We start from the raw sequence: 22,880 nt of genomic DNA, 5'->3' as shown, positions 1-22,880 counted from the left end.
TTGTTCACTCACTTGTGTAACAAATATTCTGAGAGTCCTACTGTGTGTGACACTGTGCCAAGCATGGGGATACTAACTTGTCATAAGCCTGAACCCTGCTTATGAGTCAGGTTTCTTACACTATATTGAAGGAAGCACCAGAAAGTATGTACAGGTCTATGAAAGCTCAGTTTCTGGACATTTACTCTCAAGGACTTTTTTTTTTTTTTTTTTTTTTTTTTTGAGACAGAGTCTCACTTTGTCGCCCAAGCTGGAGTGCAGTGGCGTACTCTAGGCTCACTGCAACCTCCACCTCCCGGGTTCAAGCGATTTTCCTGCCTCAGGCTCCTGAGTAGCTGGGACTGTGGGCGCGTACCACCACACTCAGCTAATTTTTGTATTTTTAGTAGATATGGGGTTTCACCATGTTGGCCAGGCTGGTCTCAAATTCCTGACCTCTGGTATTTCGCCCACCTCAGCCTCCCAGAGTGCTGGGATTACAGGTGTGAGCCACCGTACCTGGCCCCAAGGACTTTTTGTACAGAGACAGTGACATGGGTAAATTATTAGTAGCTACCCTTTGTCTACTAAGTGCTAAGCCTTATGCTAAGTGCTCTTATATATGTAAGCTTATTACTCATCATGACTATATTATTATCTCATTTTCACAGTTGCAGAAAGTAAGTCTCAGAGCATTATTTATGGGTATGCCACAGTCAAAAGGCAGAGCCAGGTCTTCCTGCCAGGTCTGCTTTCCCCGAAGGCATGCTGTTTGTGGGATGGCACACGGTGCCTTTCCTTGCTGCCGTCATGTGCTGTGGAGGTGGGTAAAAGGAGGGCATGCTCAGCTTATCAGTTAGAATCAGATTTGGCTGCATGTAGCAGAAAACTCCAAAGTATCAGTGAAAACTTCAAAATATCAGTGAGATGCTTGGAAAAGAAGTCTGGGAGTTGTATTTATAGTCTGTGGCTGTTGTACAGGCCCCACAGTCATCAGGGACAGATCCTGCCGCATATGCCATATGGTCCTGCCTGGTATCTCAAGCTTCAGCCATCAACTCTGAATTGTACGCAGCAGGAGGAAAGAGAGGGTGATGGGGGAAAAAGAGCATCCTTCACCTTGAAAGTCCCATTTGTCAGAACTTAGGCACAAGGTCATACATAACTACCAGGGAAGGTGAGAAATGTGGTGTTGCGGTGGGATTCATGACCTCCTGAATAAAGTTCTTTTTCTGCTACTAAGGAGAAAGAGAGAATGATGTCCAGATGGGCAACCAGCAGCCTCTGCTGCGTTCAGCTCAAGGCAGGTTGTGATTCAGTTGGTGTCATGGCCTGAGCTGAGGCTGGAGGCCCACGTTGTGAAGGGTATTGTATGTCACGCATCTGGGGATTTGAACTTTATTCTGTAGGTGCTGGGAGTTAGTTATTGAAAGAGTTTAATCATAGGAGTGACATGACTAGTTCTATGTTTGGGAAAGGTTGTTCTGCCAGAAATAAGGAGGACAGGCTGTGCCAAGGGATAGCCAAAGAAACTGGGAGTGGGCCATCCCTTGGGAATCTGATGGATTCGAATGGGTGAGAAATGATGACCACTTTTAGAAATGGACAGGATGGAACAAGTTCTGACATATGCAGCATGTAGAGTCTCCAGGCCACTTGAGGCTGTTGAGGGACAGTCTGGCTTTGCCATCTGCATGTCATGCTCTTAACCTAGGCAAAGAATGCAGAAGAGAGAGATGTGGGGGGTTGGGGGACAAATAGTGAATCCCGTTTGAGGTGGCTCTGGGACCTCCCAGAAATGCTGGTAGATGGCTAGTTGGATATATAGCTCTGGAGGTCAGGACATAGGAGATACTGATTCAGGACTTGCCAGAGTATGGTCTTGGGGTTTGCCCTGATATTACAAACAGGGATCTTAGTGGCTAGGGGATGAGGCCATGGCAAATGTAGATGGACCAAGATCAATTTGCCTTTCTAGATGAGGTTTTCTAGGTGAAATGTTTTTGAAACTATTTTGTAGCCTAGTATAATTTATAAAAGTAGAGAGAAACTATAAATATAAATTTGGAAGGGGTTAGCTAAAAGGAGAAAACAGCAGAATCTTCAAATATATAGAAATGGATATTAATTTGCTAGAATTAAGAGACTACAGGTAAAGATAGTTTTTTTAATACCTCTTTTTGCTGTAGAAAGGGCACGATAAAATGATAAAGGGATGCTGGAATGAGGAATGGTAACTTTAGGCAAGATAGTCTTCTGTGAGGGCTGATATGATCAATGAGAGTAAGACATTAGAAATACAAGAATTGTCCTGCTGCTCACCCATCAGCATTTTCAATTTCTCCTTGCAAAAGTAGTAATTAACTTTGTACTTTGAGATGTATGTTCAGTTGGTGATAAACCGTAAATAAAAAGCAGATTTAATTGGCTGACCCCAGGTAAGACTTGCCTCTCTCGTGTACCCTTTGAAGGTTTAACCAATAAAATTTGAGGGAAAGGTTGATGTTACTTTTAGGGTATGTTAGTTAGTTTTTTGGGGGTGGGAAGGAGGCATATCTATGCACAAGCTGCCAGATATTTAAGATAAGGACATAGTCTTTGAATGAAAAACAGGAATATGAGAGGATTGATTCAGTTAGCCGTCTTGGACAACCCAAGTTAACTATATCTTAGTCTATGTTGGTGTTAGAAACAACAAAAAGGAAAAAAAAAAAGCCAAACAGTAGAGCAACAATTCATTCATTCATAAAAGTAATTACATGCCATCTAACTAATTACATGGTAAATAATTTAAATGGTTTAGAAGGGTATGAAAGAAAAAGTCCCACCCCTCTTCTTCCCAGCCTATTCCCCAGATGTGACCACTGTTAACATACTTGTGTATCCTTCTAGATATATATATTTGTATCCTTTTAAAAAATTTATACAGATAGGATCGGAGTTCACATTTTGTTTTGCATGCTGCTTTTTCACTTGTTAATAAACCATAGAACTCTTCATAATAACACATATAGATTTAGCATAGTGTTTTAAATGGTTACATAGCATTGATGTGCTCTAAGTTATTTAACCAGTCTTCTGTTGATAGCTATTTGGGTTGCTTCTGTTTTTTATGTATTACAAATAAAAATAAAATAGAACATCCTGATAGATATTTTTCTGCATAAGTTATGCGAGTAAGTCCATGGGATCAACATCTATCCATGAAATGGCTATGAATTCTAAATTTTTATAGGTGTTTCTGTATTGCTTACTGAAAAAGGTTATGCCACTTTACGTACTCATCACCAACACATGAGAGTATGTTGACCTCTCCCGGAGTGAATGAATGGCTGAAATAACAAATGGACGTGCACTAATGACTACCAGTTGTGTGGCAGCCTCCATGTGATGCCCTGGAAACAAAAAGATAAATAAGGGGCAGTGGTGTCTGGCCATAGGAGTTCACATTTTGTTGGGTAAGACAGGTGTATGGAGGGGGATGATGGATAAGGAGTGATTAGGATCAAGGTTTTGGTCTCAGGTGGAGTTGAATCTAGTTACTGACTGCTGCATACTAGCTGAGTGGACATGAGTAAACCCCTTCACCTAAGCCTCTGATCATTTGAAAATGAGGGTAATAATATCTGCTTCACTGGATTGTTTTGAAGATTAAATAGGAAATTTACATAAAGCTTTTAGTACAATGCCACTGCATATAAGTGCTTGATGATGATGATGATGAGGATGACTACTCCACATGAACTAGTGATTTCAGTCCTGGTGCTAAGGATCCCATTGGGATGTGCCCAGAGTGCTCTGGGGACACAAGATGGAGAGTTCTCTTTGCCTAAAGTGCGTGAGAAGGCTTCAGAAGGGAAGTTGTAATTAAGTCTTTAATTTTGAATAGTAGTTTGCCATGAGGTTGTATCAGAAGGAAACGTACCCCTTTTAATAAGTCTCTCAAGAAAGTACACTGTAACCGGAAACCTCGTTAATATATTGAAAAAATTATTCTCAGAAGAAATTCATTGTGGGCATCTGTGTGAATTTTCAACCTTGGAAGTAACTTAATTTTGTCTCATCAGTATTTCTGGTTTTGTTTTGAAGTACTGATCAAAAAATAATCCTTAAGTTTTAATTTTTCCTTGCTTCTTTTAAAAGTTATAGTGGTTAAAATACACTCCTTATGAAAATTTCAAAATATATACTAAGCTTTCTAAAATGTTTTTTAACCTTTCTAATTCATCTTTTGTAAAGTGCTTTTCTTTGCCCCATTTCTTTCCAGGAATTTGTCTCTCTTGGTATTCATTTATTTTCTTCCAGGTTGGTAATAATTCTTTATATATTAAAAGATTAACCATTAGTCTGTCATGTATGCTGCAAATAATTTGTATCCTTTTTTTTTTTGAGATGGAGTCTCACTCTGTCGCCCAGGCTGGAGTGCAGTGGCACAATCTCTGCTCACTGCAAGCTCCGCCTCCTGGGTTCACGCCATTCTCCTGCCTCAGCCTCCCGAGTAGCTGAGACTACAGGCACCCGACACCACACCCGGCTAATTTTTTGTATTTATAGTAGAGGCGGGGTTTCACCATGTTAGCCAGCATGGTCTCCATCTCTTGACCTTGTGGTCCGCCCACCTCGGCCTCCCAAAGTGCTAGGATTACAGGTGTGAGCCACCAAGCCTGGCCAATTTGTATTCATTTTTAAACCTTTTTCTTAACTTTTTGTATTTTGGGGGGGAGGATACAGATGTTTTAAAATGTTATTAGTAAAGTTTATTAATCTTTTCTTTTAGGATTTTTGCCTTTGGCTTTATTTTTAGGAGGTCTTACTTTACTTGAGTTTATATAAATCATCATCATTTTATCTTAGTATTTTGTGTTTTTAAATATTAAAGTCTTAATCCTTTTTGAATTTTTATTTGAATCTCTATGTATACAGGGAGAGAATATAAGGTTTTTGTTTGTTTGTTTGTTTTTGACATGTAGTCTCTCTGTCATCCAGCCTGGAGTGCAGTGGCACAATCTTGGCTCACTGCAACCTCTGCCTCCCGGGTTCAAGCCATTCTCCTGCCTCAATCTCCCGAGTAGCTGGGATTACAGGCTCCCGCCATCATGCCTGGCTAATCTTTGTAATTTTAGAAGAGATGGGGGCTTCACCACGTTGGCCAAGCTGGTCTCCAACTTCTGACCTCAGGTGATCTGCCCGCCTCGGCCTCCCAAAGTGCTGGGATTACAGGCATGAGCCATCGCACCCGGCTGAGAATATGTTTTATAAAGAAATGTTAGCCAGGTGTCCGAACACATTTAATGAGTTATCTACCCTTTCCCTACCTTTTCATGAACAAAATTCTTATATATGTTTGGGTGTGTATCTGGATGTTTTTGTCTTTTCCAAACTATCTGTGGAATCTGCCTATTTTGCACTAGTGCCATAGTATTTTGATGAATATAGATGTATAATGGCTGTTCAATGGATTTTAATACCTGGTCGGATGAGTCCTGCCCCATTATTCTACTTTGAAAAATTTAGCTGACTATTCTAAATTTATTTTTTAAGATTAACTTTAAAAGAATTTTGTTAGTTTCTTTTCCAAAATCCCCTTCAGAGCTTGATTGGAATTGTGTTGAATTTGTAGATTAATTTGGGGGAAATGGATTTCTGTGCAATATTAAGTCTTCTTCAGGAATGTGGTGTGTCTCCCCATTTATTCCAGGACTTTGCTGTGTTCCTTTGTAAATGCTTTTGCTTCTAGTCATGTTGTTACTGCACTGGTCCTGTTAAGTATATTGTTAAGTGTATTCCGGATCAGTTTATATTTGTTGTTCTTACAAATAGAAATTTGTCCATTGTGTTGTTAAGCTGGTTATTTTTGTCGTATAGGAAAGCATAGGAGCATAGGCCCAAATTTCCAAATGGAAACAGACGTTTCTAAAGTAATTTTAAAGTTATTTTCTTCACAGTTTTCTTAAGTTTGATAAAATAAAATATTAGAAGATTTAATTTCATAAGAAACTTGCATCTTTGATAACATGTTTTCAAAACAAAGTATTCAAGACTAGGTTTTTAAAGGCTATTTATGAGATGGATTGAGTAGTTTTCTTAATTTCCAGCAGATGTCAGTGTTTTACAAATTTATTGTTAGTCCACAGAGACAGATTTGTCTTCAGTCTTCCAATTTCTGTATCCTTTAGTTATTTAATCGGCACATAGGGGATTATCTGAATTGGAAGGGATTTGAAGATCATCTAAGCCAGTTTTTCATTTTGTAGATAAGAGAACAGGCCTAGGTGGGAAATGACTTGTCCGAAGTCACACAAACAGAGGAGGGCTAAAACCCAGGTGTTCTTGTTTCCAAAAGACTTTTCCTTTCTAAAAGACTCATCCTTTCATGGTTGATACAATAGGCCACCTCCCTAGTGAGGTTTTCCTGTGTTTAACTCCCTTCTCAAGGGAATACAACTTCCTTCCTTTGTACCTATTACCTTGGAACTTACATTATTCTACCCCTTATTACCATTATTTAATTATCTCTTTACAGACAACTAATTAGATGCATTTTTAGCTGACCAGGTTGTTAGGTCCTAGAGGGCATGGATAGTAACTTTCCTCTGTGTTAGCTATAGTTCATTGGGCAGGGCCTTCCATAAAGTGAGTCATTAGTAATGACTATTTATTGATTTGAGTCCATTAAATTTTGATTGAAACTTTTTTCTGCTTTTTTCCTGTAAAGCTGTTTTAGAAGGTTTTAGAGAGGATTTTTTTTTTTTTTTTTTGAGATGGAGTTTCGCTCTGTCACCCAGGCTGGAGTACAGTGGCGCGATCTTGGCCCACTGCAACCTCTGCCTCCTGGGTTCAAGCAATTCTCCTGTCTCAGCCTCCTGAGTAGCTGGAATTACAGGCACACGCCACCATGCCCGGCTAATTTTTGTGTTTTTAGTAGAGACGGGGGTTTCACCATGTTGGTCAGGCTGGTCTTGAACTCCTGATCTCGTGATCTGCCTGCCTCGGCCTCCCAAAGTGCTGGGATTACAGGCATGAGCCACTGTGCCCAGCTGGATTTTGGGTTTTAAGAGCAAGTTTCTCCCCCACCAGAAGAGGACTTATTGAAGCAGATAACAAGGCTAGTTCCAGTGAAAAGGCACTTGGAACTCACTGGAAAAGGACATTATATAAAATCCAGGTACTACTATTTCAAAGTAATAGGTTACTTATCATAGACTTGCTGTAATAGAATTTGTTCTAGATGGCACAAGGCTCATATTAGCTGGGCTATGAGTCCTCTTAGGCATGCAAGAAGAGAGCAAGCTGAAGAAATATAATGTACCGTGTAATTTTATTTTAGTTAAATATACTGAACCAGAGAGCTTGCAGGACTTTCAAGTGCTCATTTAACAGCTCAGTAAAAAAATGATGAAAGATAGGCAGAAGTTTCCATTTTACTAAACTCTTAAGGCTTGGAAATCATACTGTGCAGTAATTAATTAAGAATAGTGGGCCAGGCACGGTGGCTCATGCCTGTAATCGCAGCACTTTGGGAGGCCGAGGTGAGTGGATCACCTGAGGATCAGGAGTTCGAGACTAGCCTGGCCAACATGATGAAACCCCATCTCTACTAAAAAAATACAAAAATTAGCTGGGTGTGGTGGCACATGCCTGTAATCCCAGCTACTTGGGAGGCTGAGGCAGGAGAATGGCTTGAACCCGGGAGGCAGAGGTTGCAGTGAGCCAAGATTGTGCTACTGCACTCCAGCCTGGGCAACAAGAGTGAAACTCTGTCTCAAAAAAAAAAAAAAAAAAAAAGTGACTTTGAGAGCTCATCTTCTAAAAACTGAGAAAAATAGAAATAACTCCAAAACACCCTTGTATTTCTGTATCTGAAGAAATTGTTTTTCACTTCTTTTAAGAGTAAGCTAGACTTTTCTTTCTTGAGTACACCCTCACATGAATGTGAGCATAGGATGGACTGCCCTCTAGACTCTTCCCTCAATGCCTAATTTCTTTCTTTCTTTCTTTCTTTTTTTGTTGTGGTAAGGAAACGCATAACAAAATTTACCATCTTAACCATTTTAAAGGTACAGTTCAGGAGTGTTAAGTATATTCACATTGCTGTGCAACAGATCTCCAGAATTTTTCATATTGCATATCTGAAACTCTATACCCATTAAACAGTTCTTCTTTCCCCGCTTTCTTCAGCCTTTGGTAATCACCATTCTACTTTCTGATTCTGTGAGTTTGACTACTTTCAAGACTTCCTTTAATTAGGATCATATAATGTTTGTTTTTTTTTGTGACTGGCTTAATTTATTTCTTGATTGAATCACACAGATAAACAAGGTATTGTCCTTAAATTCTCAGAGTCACTAAGCTTTGATTCTAAAGAGATCTGAGATATTGAATCTATAAATAAACAAATTTACAAGAAGAAAAAAACCCATTAAAAAAGTAGGCAAAGACATGTACAGATACTTTTCGAAAGAAGACATATACATGGCCAACAAGCATATGAAAAAATGCTCAAATTTTTTCCTCATAAGAGAAATAGAAGTCAAAACCACAGTGAGCTACCATCTCATACCAGTCATAATGGCTGTTGGTAAAAAGTCAAAAAATAACAAATGCTGGTGAGATTGTGGAGAAAAGGGAACGCTTATGCATTGCTGGTGGAAGTGTAAATTAGTTCAGCCATTGTGGGAAGCAACGTGACGATACCACAAAGAACTAAAGACAGAATTACCATTCGACCCAGCAATCCCAGTATTGAGTCTATACCCAAAGGAATATAAATCGTTCAGCCATGAAGACACATACTCGCATATGTTCATTGCAGCACTATTCATAATAGCAAAGACATGGAATCAGCCTAAATGCCCATCAATAGTGGACTGAATAAAGAAAATATGGTACATATATACTATAGAATATTATGCAGTTATAAAAAAGAGTGAGATCATGTCCTTTGCGGCAACATGGATGGAGCTGGAGGCTATTATCCTAAGCAAACCAACAGAAGAACAGAAAACCAAATACTGCGTGTTCTCACTTATAAGTGGGAGCTAAATGATGAGAACATATGGAACAAAGAGGGGAACAGCAGGCACTGAGGCCTCCTTGAGGATGGGGAGTGGGAGAAGGGAAAGGATCAGAAAAAGTACCTATTGGGTACTAAGTACCTGGGTGATGAAATAATCTGTACACCAAGCCCCTGTGACATGAGTTTACTTGTATAACAAACCTGCACATGGAGCCCTGAACCTAAAATGAAAATTAATAAAATGGTTACTGAAAAGTTCCATCCACCCATTTTACAGATGAGTAAAATCAGACAAGCAGAGGTTGCCCACAGTTAGTGAAAAATCATAGGAAGTTCTAATGTCTTCTCCATTTCATTTTTAGGTCCATCTGATTATCAACAACTCAGATGCCAAATAAATATAATATTTAGAAATGCCATTTATATTAAGCTACTGCTGATGTGGATCCTATTTTCTGCAGAGCATTTTTACATATCTGCAGTAAAGAGAGTTTAAATTATATTTTTTTCCAGTAAGATTTATTTTTGTCAATATCTGCTAAGATAGGATAAGCTGATGTATAGATTATTTTGTTAAAAACCTTATGGCAGAAGCTGTAAAGTAGGGATTGGCAGGGTGCTTTTTCTGCAGAGGGCCAGATAGTAAATATCTGGGGCTTTGTAGTCCATACAGTGTCTGTTGCAGTGATTCAATTCTGCTGTTTTAGTGTGAAGACAGAGCATGGCTGTGTCCTATTGAAACTTTATTTACAAAATCATACGGTGGACCAGATTTGACTTGCAGGCTATAGTTTGCAAACCCCAGTGGTAAAGTATTGGGACACCATTCCCACTTTTCAGTCTGCAGCAACCTAGCTTGCTTCTTTCATATACAATTGCAGTTGTTTATGGTGATGGTGATGATGATGTTGACTAAGAAAATAATGTAAATCAAGTTACTATTATCTGTTGACATGATTTTAGAGTTATTTTCTAGACAATGTAGTAGGCTTAAGTTATAAAAAACATACTTAAGAAAATAGCATATTTGAAGTACATCTTCAAAAAGAAGACTGGAAATTTTTCTGAGTATTGATAAAAATATTTTTTTCTAAAGGAAAACAGCTTTGTTCTTATAAGACATAAAGAATAAATTAAAAATAAGCCCAAATCTCCAAGCCCGGAGTAACCACTGATAATAACCATATTTCGGTCTTTTGCTAGGTGATTTTGGTTGGCCTCCTCTAGATCCACTGTCTATCTTTTCTACTTGCTTAGTGGCAGGGAAGACCAGCCTCTGTGGACTACATCAGCAGGCAGCAATGAAGGCCAGAGGCTGCAGGGTGTTACCCCTCGCCCCCAGTGCACATCCACACTCCAGTCAGGCAGCCTTCTCATCGCAGCTCTGCAGGTTCTTATAACCATGTCCTCCCCAGCCCTGCCCCTTGCACCTTCAGGCCAAGTTGTTGGTACAGTCAGCTACCCCAGGGACTGTACCATCTCTCTTGCTTTCTCTAAGCATCTCCATCTCTTTATTAATCTTTTCTAGTTTCCCTAGTTTGAGTGTGCCATCTGTCCTTCACCATGGCCCTGACCTGACTGGTACAGACGCTGCATCCAGTTTGACTGATTCCACCACCAGGGCAAATAAGCAGAGCTCTCCCTGTCTGCTTTAATTTCGTAGGGAAAGAACAAAGAGCTTCCACACTTCACTAGAACTACACTGCCATTCACGTTCCCAGGCCTGCATTTCCTAGCTGTATGACTTTGGGCAAATTACATCATCTTGGTTTTCCAATTTGAAAACAGGGGATAACAATATATACCTCACAGAATTGTTGGGAAGATTAAATTAAGTCATGTTTGCAAAGAGCTTAGCACAGTGTCTAGCACACAGCTGAATGTGCTGAAAGAAATTATAAAAGAGCAACTTCATTTTTCTTGGTTTGTAAACAGATACACCTCAAAGGAGCCTTTTAAAGAGAAAGGCTATTTCAAACAGAGGAATGCTTTCCTATCACACCTGTTCTGGAGACTGTGTATTTTAGTGAGCCATCACGGCTCCTGCTCTGCCTAAGGCTTGAGCAGTTTCTTATGGACCGCTCTCACCTGCATGTTTCTAGCTGACAGGAGGTGGCAGTAGAGAGCTAGGCCCACCCTTGCACATGGTTTGGGCTGATAGGAAATCTGCATGATAGCTCTTGTAGTGTTAGTATTATGACTCAAGAAATAACTTTCAGAGTCAACAGAAAGAGGATAGGCATTATTCATATCCCCAAGTATAATACGGCTAGAATTTATTGAACACTTACTAGAGTTTTACCTCCTTTATTTAGTCCCTCTAAAATAGATAGCATTATTTTTATCTGAAGGAGAATAAATTGGGTTTCAAAGAGAATTTCAGTAACTTTACTAATGTTTCTTAGCTAGTAATGGTAGTTATGGGATTCAAACCCAGGCAGTCTCTGTAAAAGCCTGCACAGATAACTGCTGTGCAGGACTGCCTCCAAGGCTCTTGTCCTTGATGTTTATATTTACAAAATATAAGGATGATATTTTTTAAAATTTGGTTCCATATGCGCATGATAAAAATGTAAATTGTATAGAAGAATACTATGAAAGTGTAAAATAGTCTTCTCATCCAAGTCTCCTGTTCTTTAATACTTTGTTTCAGAGGTAGCCACTCTTCTTTCGTATCCTTCCTGAGATATCCTTATGGGGTGAACCTGTATTATGGGTAGAAGGATTGGTTTCTATAACCCATTTTATCTTGACTTCTGGCCTCTTGTCCTTGATATTTTTATAGGCTCTTTGGATTAGGTAGGAGGAGAGTGCTGCTGTGAGATCTTCAGCAGCCAAGTCACTAAATATTATTCACATTTCTTATTTGCTTTTTCAGCTTTACTTAGAAGAGTCTAAATTCCTGTCACCTCCTGCTTCCTTCATTTAAACACATAGTGTTCATAAGGTTGAGTGAAAGCCTTGAACCCATAATACACTTAGGTTTTAAATATAAGATGCACACAGATTGTCTTATATTCCGAATACCTCATTAACTGATTAGCAGAATGACTTGTGTCACCCAGGGATACTAGGAGAAGGGCCACCTTACGTGGTGTTGGTACTTATTTCTAATGCTTTTGTGACAAATATGGTCGCTGTATTCTGGTGCAAATGTTAGTATCTGTGTTAAAAGAAAGAATTTTATAGTAACAATGCAGAAGTGATCAGTTATGGTGATCATGTCTTTAATAGATGATTCTTACTACAGTGTGTTTGATTCAGTGTGAATATTCCCAGATGGCCGAAATAGGTTGTGACCATTCATAGCAGAAAGAGTGAAGGTATGTTTACAATGTAATTTTTAAAAATTAACAGTCTATAATAGTAGGTGGCTCAGTTAACTCCTCCTTAAGTATGTTATAGATTTGCAGGGAACCATGTTTTTTAAAAACCCAATTTTTGTATATAATCAGAAGTTGAATAAATTTTATTACTGCAGTCATGTAAATGGTTTTGTTTATTACCTAGTATGTGCTGTACTGTTTTATATGAAGAGTGATTCAAGGAGGTTGTGCTTCAGTCTGTTCTTTCTAAGGCAATCATAATGAGTTCAAAACATATGGTATTGATTTTTGACAGTTCTGCCTCAAGAGCTATCATGAATTATTGGTTCTGTATTTTATTTTAGGATTTCAGCTTCTTCATGTTTTAGAAGCATGTTTGATGGAAGTGCCTGTGTCTCTCTGTAATCAGCCACGTGGCCTCAGGAGTAGGCATGCAGCAGTTGATTAAGTTGACATTTGGTATTAATAGCTTAGAGACTCTTTACATCATAATATGCTTATCCATTCTAGATTTTAGGTGAAGGTAATTTTGACGATGTTTTATAGCTAATAAGTGGTAGTGCTGGATTCAGACCCAGGCAGCCTGTCTAGAATCCCACACAATTAACCCCTCTCCTGTACTACCTCTAAGATGCTTGGCCTTGTTGTGTTTCCTCCATACCTTTACTTAATCTCATTTGTATCTTTTGGTAATAGGAGCCATGTATATTATCCATCTGGAACAGCAAGCCCTCAGCTTCACCTCTTATGAGCTGAGTCTCTTATGAGTTGAGTCTCTTATGAGTTGAATGACTTTAGGGAGTAATTTGACCTCTCTGAGCATCAGTTTATTCTTTTGTGAAATGGGGATAATAGTTCCCACCCTCCTACCTCCCTAGGTAGATGTACTGACCAGCTGGTTTTATTCATCCTTCTCTTTTCAGATATGGCATCTTGCCTGACACATTGTAGGCACTTTACAAATGTTAGTTTCTGTGCTCTCCTTCTCTTCTAGAAGCAGGACTTTGGTTAAGAGTTAGGTGTCTCATGGGATAATCTGAACAAGTCACTCCTTGGATATAGTCAGGAAGCTAAAATAAATACAGCAAGGGGACTACTCATTATATCCCTTATATCCTTCACTGTCATTCTTTTTTTCATGGTAAACAGAACTGAGCTCAAATTCTCTGGGGAAAGACAAAAGCTCTGTTCCTAGATGGAAAGGAGAAGGATTCCTACTACTTAATGGACCACAAGCATTCTTACAGTGTAGGATAAGAGCTGGTCACACCAAACTGCATGGACTGGGAGGACTCAATGGAAGTTTAAGATTTGTGATATTATGATTGTTATGATAAATAAGTTAAAAAGAGTAGAAAGCCCTTACAGGAATGAAGAACAGTGTCGCAGGAGCAAAGGTGTGCAGGTAGGAAGGTGCCCACATACCTCGTGGGCTCTAACACTTATTTTCAGCCTTCTCTTCAGTATTACAGTAAAGATAGTCCACTAGCTGAACTGATTATATTCTGAAAAGCTCACAACAGGGAGTCTGAGTTCAGGACATCTTAGGAGGTGTCAGGGGTCCAGGCTGCCTCGCTGCCAGAATTAATAAGAATGTTTTGTGACGGTAAACTGAATCCACAGAGCCTAATACTTCTGTCTCAGGAAGTAGAGGCATTTATAGAATCTTACTTCTTCATTTTTTTTCAAGGCCTACTACCTAGGCTTTTTTCCTGGTCAACGAAGATTCTGCAGCTCAGCATCTGTCCCCATCTCTCCACTTATATCATCCTTGCCCCGGTGATTCCCTAGTTGCCAAATCTAATAGATATTTTTGTGTCCTTACCTTACTTGTCCATTCTGCCACATTTGACACTGCATCTACTTCTCTCTCCCTGAAACTCTCTTTCCTTATGTTCTATGATGGGGATTATCACATTGCAGCCCCACAGGCCAAAACTGGCCCTCCACCTGTTTTTGTAAATAACATTTTATCAGGACACAGCCACACTCATTCATTTACGTTTGTCTTTGGCTGCTTTCATACTAAACAGCAGAGTTATGTTCTAACAGAGACCCTAAGGCCTGCAAAGCCTAAATTATTTACTGTCTGGTCCTTTGTAGGAAAAATGTGCTAATCTGCATTCTATAACCTCATTCTCCCCTGGTTTTCTTCCTCCTTTTTTGGCTCTGCTGAACCCTTTGCTGAGAGAACATGTAAGAGCCAGTTCTAAGGTAAGATTGTAAAAGCTCTGGTCAAAAAATACTTGAAATATTGGAGAAACTATACCCCTTTCCCTGCTACCTGGTTCAAGAAATAGTGCCTGAGATTTCTTTTTAAAAAAATAGGAAGTTATCCTAATAAATATAATTGTTGTGAACAGATATGTTGCATTATCTAATACAGTTTTCATGACCAGCTCCATTTTACAGATGAGAAAACAAATGGAAGCACAGAGATTGCAGTAGCTTGCCTATGATCACACAGCTAAGAAATAGCCTGAGCGCCCATGCCCCTAATCACCACATCAGACTGCCTCCAGAGGGCACTACTGTTTCAGAGCCAGCACCAAATGAAAAGACAGATGTTTTTGAGCAAATAAATGCAGTGTGTGGGGTTGGGTGAGTTTTCCAAAAGGTTAGCTTTGCAGTTTTGGGATGCAAGATCACATTGGAAAGCTAGCGAAGCCTGGAGAAAAACACTCGACAAACCATGACTCTGCAGAACAATCTTATGACATCTAGAGAGCTCTGTGCCCACTAGCACAGAATGTGAAGCAAGTGCACACAGGATTAAACAAAATCAGAGCAGGTTGGCTCTTGCACTTTGCACTGTCTGTGGACGCTATTAATGAGTCCTTGGTGATTTGAAAACAGAGCGATGCCAGAAGCATATGAAGAACTGTGCACGGACTAAGGTTTTTCTTCTGTCTCCCCTATTGAATTCTGACCTTGTGGTGTGTGAAGGTGTCTCTGGTGTCTACCTCTATTAGTGGGACCAGTGTGTGTGAGGGAAGCTTGTTGAGCCTCTGCATGATTTTTAAGCCCCACTGAGCTGTCATCTTTGAGGAGGAAAAACATCCAGCATAGTGTTCCCAAAGTGTGAGGAGCCCCAGGGGTGTGTGGGGGGTGGGTGATGCATGTGGGGATGGTGGTAAGGCACAGGAAGAGCTTCAAGGGTGACAACAAATAAAGTCAAGCAAAGAATACACGATGCGTTTCAGGGAAAACACTTGGATTTAACAAGTAGCAGAAGTGGGAGCAGACTAGGAAGTATATCTTAAGGACCTGAGGCCAGGAGCAACCTGTGATCCCCATGGTTGAAGGGAGCAGCAGGAACAGTTCTGTGGGCAGGGCTACAACAACAACACCACATGTACGATGTAAGGACCTCCACCTAGGAAGGGCTGTTTCCGAGCCTTAGTTACCTGGGAATCCAAAACCATTCTCGTCTTGCTTCTCAAGTGTAAAACTCATTTTGAAAAAGCAGCCATACAAAGTTATATTTTTATTATTTTATTTTATTTTTTTGCCTCTTTGAGCCAAATTTATGTACTTCGGAATTATTAAAATAGGGGATGTCATGCTAGGATTGATTCATTCTGCAGGCAAAATATTCATTTTTCAGGGTTTCTTTGGCCTAAAATTCTATTAAAATCCAAGGATGAAAGAGGACTTGGAAAAATTATGGCCCTCAAAGAAATTTTCTGTCCGGTGAGGGAGACAGAGACGTGTACCATCAGCTGTGGTACAAGGTAGACTACAGTGAGAACTGTGATCAAAGTACAGGGAGTAACAAGAAAAGAGGGAGTAGATTAACTCTCGCTCAAGGGATTTGAGAATGTTGTTTTCTTATCTCTGTTTCATTTCTTCATTCTTTTCCTCCAACTGCCTAAATGTGGATGTTCCAAAATTCTGCCTTTTCTTTCTTGTGTATTGACTCTGGTGGGAATCCTGACTATTCTCCTGGCTTCTCTTTTGGTCTCTTTGCTTTTTTAAATTTTTTATTGTGGTAAATAACATATAATGTGAGATCTACCCTCCTAAAAGTTGTAAGTGTCTGGGAAAGTATTGTTAACTGTAAGCACAGTTGTACAGCAGATTTCTAGAACTTTTTCATCTTCCATGAATGAAACTCTGTATCCATTGAATGGCAACTCTCTGTTTCCCCCTTTCTCCTGCGCCTGGTAACCATCATTCTACTTTCTGTTTCTAAGATTTTGACTACTCTAGATACCACATGTAAGTGGCATCATAAAGTATTTGTCTTTTTGTGACTGACTAATTTCACTTGGCATAATATCCTCCAGGCTTATCATGGGTTGCATATTGCAGAATTTCCTTCTTTGATATGGCTGAGTAATATTCATTGAATGTATGTACCACATTTGGTTTGTTCGTTCATCCATCAATGCATACTTGTTTCTGTATCTTGGCACTTGGGAATAATGGTGCAATGAACGTGGGAGTGCAAATATCTCTTTAAGACCCTGACTTCAATCCTTTTGGATAAATACCCAGAAGTGGGATTGCTGGGCCATATGGTAGTTCTTCTTTTAATTTGTTGAGGAACCCATTTACTCTTTTCTTTAATGGCTGCATTATTTTACACCCCCACCAGCAGTGTACAAGGGTTCTAATTTCTCCACATCCTTGCCAACATTTGTAGTTTTCTATTTTTTGGATATTGGACATCCTCATGAATGTGGGGTGGTATTTCATTGAAGTTTTGATTTGTATTTCCCTGATGATCAGTGATGTTGAGTATATTTTCATATGCCTGTTGGCCATTTGTATGTCTTCTTTGGACAAATGTCTGTTTAAGTCTTTTTTTTTTTGAGACGGAGCCTCACTCTGTCGCCCAGGCTGGAGTGCAGTGGCGCAATAGCTCCGCCTCCTGGGTTCACACCATTCTCCTCTCTCAGCCTCCTGAGTAGCTGGGACTACAGGCGCCCTCCACCATGCCCGGCTAATATTTTGTATTTTTAGTAGAGATGGGATTTCACCGTGTTAGCCCAGGATGATCTCTATCTCCTAATCTCGTGATCCGCCCGCCTCTGCCTCCCAAAGTGCTGGGATTGCAAGCATGAGCCACCATGCCCGTCCTGTTTAAGTCTTTTGCCCAGTTTTTAATTGGGTTATTTGTTTTTTTGCTATTGTGTTCTAGGGGGTCTCTGTGCCTTTGACCCCAAATCTCCATGCCTGTACCTGGTAAACTGTACACTCATGTCTTCTGCTACTCCTCAGCTTGATCCTTCTGTCCAAGCAAGTAAACTGCTCCCCACTCCCTACTCCCTCACTCGGCTCTTGCCACCCTTCTTTTGGTTTCTGAAAGATACTTAGATCCCACTCTGACACATCTTAAAAATCCAGGTCAAGTTGAGTTTTCCATGAATTCTTCCCTGACCACCCAGCGTTTGCTCTCCCCCTGCTGGGGTCTCTAGTATTTTTCTCTGTTGCTTTTGGGGCATTTGGCAGAGACTGCTGCCATGCATTGGAATGGATATTACATGTGGTTATATTTTGTACTAACTGAACTGCCATCTCATGAAGGGAAGAGACTGTGTGTCCTCCAGAGGACCTTACAGAGCACCTTGCCATACTGTAAAGAGGCAGGAATCCTTAGAAAGGTTTGCGCATTGTGTGTTCTAGGTGTAGAAGACAGAACTGAACTTCAAGCCTGATGGTGCTCTGGCAACAGAAAGAGGACACGAGGGAGTAAAGTCCAAATTCACAGTCCACTGTCAATCCCAAGAGGGACAAATGAGCTGGATAGGGACAGGGAGGAAAGACAAAGGTCAGTGACCAGGACCTTTTTAGCAAGTTGGGATTGGAATAAACAAGCAGGTTTACAGGGGAAGGTCATTACTGTAATCTGAGGCATGCTTTGCTGGATTTTGGCAGGCAGGGGTGACCAGGTGTGTGCTGGGAGCCAGAGAGCAGCTGAGTTCACCTCACAGTTCTGCAGGTAGTCAGAATATCTGCTGATAGCGGGGGCCACCCATGTTGGCAGTCTGATCTTCTCTACTGTGAACACGCCATTCTGGAGAATTCATGGCTTCCAACCCTGGTATATCTTGCCAGCAAATGCTATATGAATGGTTAGTCCGCGACTAAGCTATAGGTCACCCAGAAGCCCCCAGGACAGCTGTCAGGAGGCCAAGACTCAGTATAAGGAGGCTACAGGGCAGACCACTGGGTTTGACATATAATGTGGCTCTTATGCTGACACTGGTACCCCATGTTTCTTGCCAGAGGCTGGCATACCATTCCCTCATGGAGGTCCTTCACCTAGTGACCTTCATTGCCATCTTCATGGGAATCCCCACACACCCTTACTGCAGTTGGGTTTTTATAGCCTCCAGGACCCTGCCTCCCACCCTGAGCTCCAGCATTCTGTCCTGATAATGTCATAGCCAGTTCTGGTCTTCGTGTTACTTCAGAGGGTTCTAGCCAGAGGACTAGTTGTGGGTCCCCATCTTGTACCTTTCCCTGAGTAGGTCAAAGCCTGCTCTCACATGAGTCTGGGGAAGCCCGGCAGCCTGGCCTTGACTCTCCAGTGGGAGGGGAAATGAGGAGGGAGTAGGCTGTCTGAACTGCTTGTTATGCCTGACAGTGGACTCTCTTTCTGCTCACTGACCCTGAGAAACAGCTCTGTCCTTTATGGCTCCTCCTTGACCATCTCCCGCCCTCCAACTGTCATTATCCTGGGGCATTGATTTCCAAACCTGACGGGTATGGAGAATCACCAGGATGCTAGAAAAAAGAGGGCCCTATCTCTGGAGATTCTCTTTATTTAACTAGTTATGAATGAGGCCTGGGAATCTGGCACTTTTGTACAGCTATATGTAAAAGATCTGTTGAGGATGAATAAGAGACTTAACTAAGTTGCTGAGTAAGTTTTATTTCCTTTTTTGTCCGACTCTGTGCTTTTTGGATATTAATGGTCACACATTGTTTTTAGAAATCAGAGAAAGAATTGATATCATTACAAAACAAAAAACACATCCTGAAATGATCTTTCAGAAACAATTAATCCTCTTAAATTTGTTCCTCTTTTCCGCAGGGGGACTCGATCTCATCTTCATGCCAGGCCTTGGGTTTGACAAACATGGTAACCGACTGGGGAGGGGCAAGGGCTACTATGATGCCTATTTGAAGCGCTGTTTGCAGCATCAGGAAGTGAAGCCCTACACCCTGGCGTTGGCTTTCAAAGAACAGATTTGCCTCCAGGTCCCAGTGAATGAAAACGACATGAAGGTAGATGAAGTCCTTTACGAAGATTCATCAACATCTTAAATCTGGATTACTACAGCCAAATAATCAGTGTTTTATATGAGAGTAAAGCAAAGTATGTGTATTTTTCCCTTGTCAAAAATTCGTTGAAATTGTACATTAATGTGAATACAGACTGCATTTTAAAATTGTAATTATGAAATACCTTATATAAAACCATCTTTAAAACCAATAGAAGTGTGAATAGTAGAATATTAATTAAAATGGAGGCTATCAGCCTGTGATTTTCAGCTTAACTTCCTGGTGTTAATGTGACAAGTTGATCTGTCTACTTTGCAGTTTAAGTTAAATATTTATGAGGAACTGTGCTCCGACTGAGTGTGAGAGGAAGGTAAACTCGCTGGGAGTGGACACTGTATTTCATTATGCCTGTCATGACCTGGTCGGTCCTGGCAGGCCCATGGAGACTTGGGGACTATTAATTTATTTGTTGGTATTTGCTTTGGATACAAAATTCCCTAAGAATATTATCTCACTTCATCATGACTTCCTTTACCCACTCTAGAATTTTATGTTGGACACTTTGTAGCTTTTGGTGGTTAGTGGAGGGAAACCTTTTATGATTTAAATACTTCCACTCCACTGATTGGTTACCATCACTGCATGTATCAGCCCTTGATGAGTTTAAGATTTGGTATCTTATAAGTTAGAAATTATTTCTGTTTACTCATGGTTTCTGCTTTGGAAATGAAATTTGCTGTGGGTTGAAAGTTGGCAGATGGCAACACAGCTAGGGAGCAATAATTTTGTTGTGGGGAGGATTTGGTCATCTCCAGAAACCCAGGAGTCTTAATAGACATGGCTGTCTTACTCACACCCCACGTCCATCCTTTCACCAGGTCTTGTTGATTTTGCCTCTGAAATGCCTCTTAAATCTATTCTCTCCTTTCAATTGTCCTGTCACTCCTTTTGTCCATCCAGCCTTTTAGCATTTCTAAGCTGGACTAGGCGAGAGTGTCACACCTGCTTCCCTTGGCTTCCATCTTGCCTCTTCCAGTTTATTTCTCAAGCTGCAGTCAAACTGATCTTAGAAAGCACGAATCTAATCATGCAGCACCCCTGACTAAGGTCTTCCAGTGGCTGTTCAGAGCCTCCTGGGTAGCAAACAGATGGCTTTTGTTGTATACAAAGCCCCTTAAGAGAGGTCTCATCTACTTTTTCTAGCCTCTTCTCTCCCATCTCTCATATTCTCCTTCTGTAACACTGACTGAGCACTGCAGGCTTCTTCTGCCCTTTGCACATAGTAAGCATGCATTTCTCTCTGTCTGAAATGCTCTTTCTTTTGTTCATCTAGAAGACTGTTTTCCCTTGAAGACTCAGCCGTAGCATCACCTCTTCTGTGAAGTCCTCTGTTACTTTTTCAAGCAGAGTGAGTGTTCCTTCCCTTGTCTGAGTGGCCTTGGCCATTGATCTGCTTATCATGTTGTCTTACGTATCAAATTATTTGTTGTCATATCTGTCCCCTTCACCATACTGTGAGCTCCAAAGAAGAGAAGTGATCTTTATGCTTCTTATGCTTAGTAGACAACTAGACATATAGTGTGTGTGTGAGAGAGATAATTTTTTAATGAAATAATTGAATACATTGGAAGTGTTTCATTCAAAATACTCATCCATTATTCTTTGGATAATAGCATAAATTTGATGTTTGATGTACAAAAGTAAAAACATTTGAAAAATATCAGGCTGAATATGGATTTGTACAATATAATATGTATGATGAGGAAGGGGAAGGAAACCGAATTCCCACAAGCTGTGAAGTCACATTATTGTACTGGTTAAAAATATTGTTAAGTATTATTTCGACTATAAGGTTAAAGTGAATGTTAATGTAGCTGACATGACTGTTGGTCTGAAATGGTAGAGCAGTAAAATTCCTGACCTGCCGCAGGTCTAGAAAGTTTGGCATTGTTGAACTTAGTCTATGTTATTCTTCTATTAAATGAGAGCATTTAAAAACCACTCTACCAGCTCCTCAAGTGCAGACAGAATGCCGAGTTAACTGGCCAGAAAATGCAGGGTGCTGAGATTCAGGAAAGTCAGAGGGCCACAGAGTCTCTGGCCTGAAAAGTGAAGCACTGCCTAGTGATCAGTAATGCACAGTAGTCTTTGTGCAGAGGATATTGGAAGGGAGAAAATGCCCCTATGATGTAGGTGATGACAACACTGTAACTCTGATTAGGGCATACACAGAGGCTGAAGACAAGGCCTTAGACTCAGGAGGCAAGCACTTCAGTACAGGCTAACATGAAGGAAGAATGATGAGTGTCTCAGATGAGGGGACAATCTGAGTAGAAGAGAAATAGCAACTAGATCTGAACAAAAACAATTTCAAATATTGGGAAATTGGAAATATATCAGGGCCCCAACATAGGTCTGTGTTTGCTGTACTATAGAACTGTGCTTAATTTAATTAGAAAGTAAACTATATAAAGTTCTAGTCAAGAGCATTATACACTTAATCACAAAGTCTTACTAACTAGGAGATTGATAAATGTGTCTAGGTGTGAGTGTCTTGCTGCAGACAGTTCCTGGTCCCAATTTTTTTTTTTTTCCTGCAGAGATCATTGAAATTCAGTTGATCACACTGCTCTTTAGTCATATGTTTACATGCTTAATTTCTCCACTACCCTATGATCTCCTCAAAGGCAAATTCTCTGCCAAGTTCATGGTTTATTCCAGTATCTACCACAGACACACAAAATAAAGAGCCAATAAATTCTTTTTTTAATTGTTCCAGCAACATTTATTGAATATATAACCTTATGTCTGTTATAGATTAAGTTCTCCAACATATGTGAATCTGTTTGCTGGCTTACTTCATTGTCCCTTTGTTATGTTTTTCTGTCTCAGCACCAGCCCCACATTGCTTTAGTTCTCATAGTTTTAAGTGTTGATGGCTATGAGGGTAAGCCTCCTTCCTAATTCTTCTTCAGGAATGCCTAAGAGCCAATAAATTCTTGATGAAGGAATGAACCAGTTTGAATATTGCCCTGCCTGTGCTGTGCACTTGCTCGTTTTTATGTTGGTTGCTGTTTGCTGCTGAGATTCTGTCCCCTTAGCATTGTCTCAGGCTTGGATTATCCCAGAACAAGTTTTCTATTACTGCATTGCGTTGTGTTGGGCAGTCCATGTGTGTGTGTCGCATTGTCTTTCTGTGCTACTTTTCCTTCTTAGTGCTCTCTTGTTTACTTTTCATGGTTGCCTTCTTCCTTTTTCCTGGATGATTGTAGACCTCCTGCCCTTTAATGGTAGTTTCCAATCCCTGTAAGCACCTACCCCCA

At 40.3% G+C, this 22,880-nt stretch overlaps 1 protein-coding gene across 7 annotated transcripts in view; it reads left to right on the top strand.

The window, feature by feature from the left end:
• MTHFS (methenyltetrahydrofolate synthetase) overlaps nucleotides 1-21,499 on the top strand; it is a 55,154-nt gene extending 33,655 nt beyond the window's left edge. For 4 of the 7 annotated variants that reach the window (XM_024232731.3, XM_009250091.4, XM_024232730.3 and 1 more), the window contains exon 3: nucleotides 19,367-21,277. In XM_024232731.3, the coding sequence (XP_024088499.2) occupies nucleotides 19,367-19,599 (233 nt within the window). In that variant the 3' untranslated portion in view covers nucleotides 19,600-21,277. Of the gene's footprint in view, nucleotides 1-4,246; nucleotides 4,285-17,952; nucleotides 18,098-19,366 lie in introns of all 7 variants that reach the window. The other 3 variants (XM_054531709.2, XM_063716264.1, XR_008513709.1) reach the window with 2 other exon arrangements.
• Nucleotides 21,500-22,880: the final 1,381 nt, after the last annotated feature.

Source organism: Pongo abelii, chromosome 16, assembly GCF_028885655.2.
Source record: "Pongo abelii isolate AG06213 chromosome 16, NHGRI_mPonAbe1-v2.0_pri, whole genome shotgun sequence".
NCBI lineage: Eukaryota > Metazoa > Chordata > Mammalia > Primates > Hominidae > Pongo > Pongo abelii.
This window is presented reverse-complemented; position numbering and strand designations above follow the sequence as displayed.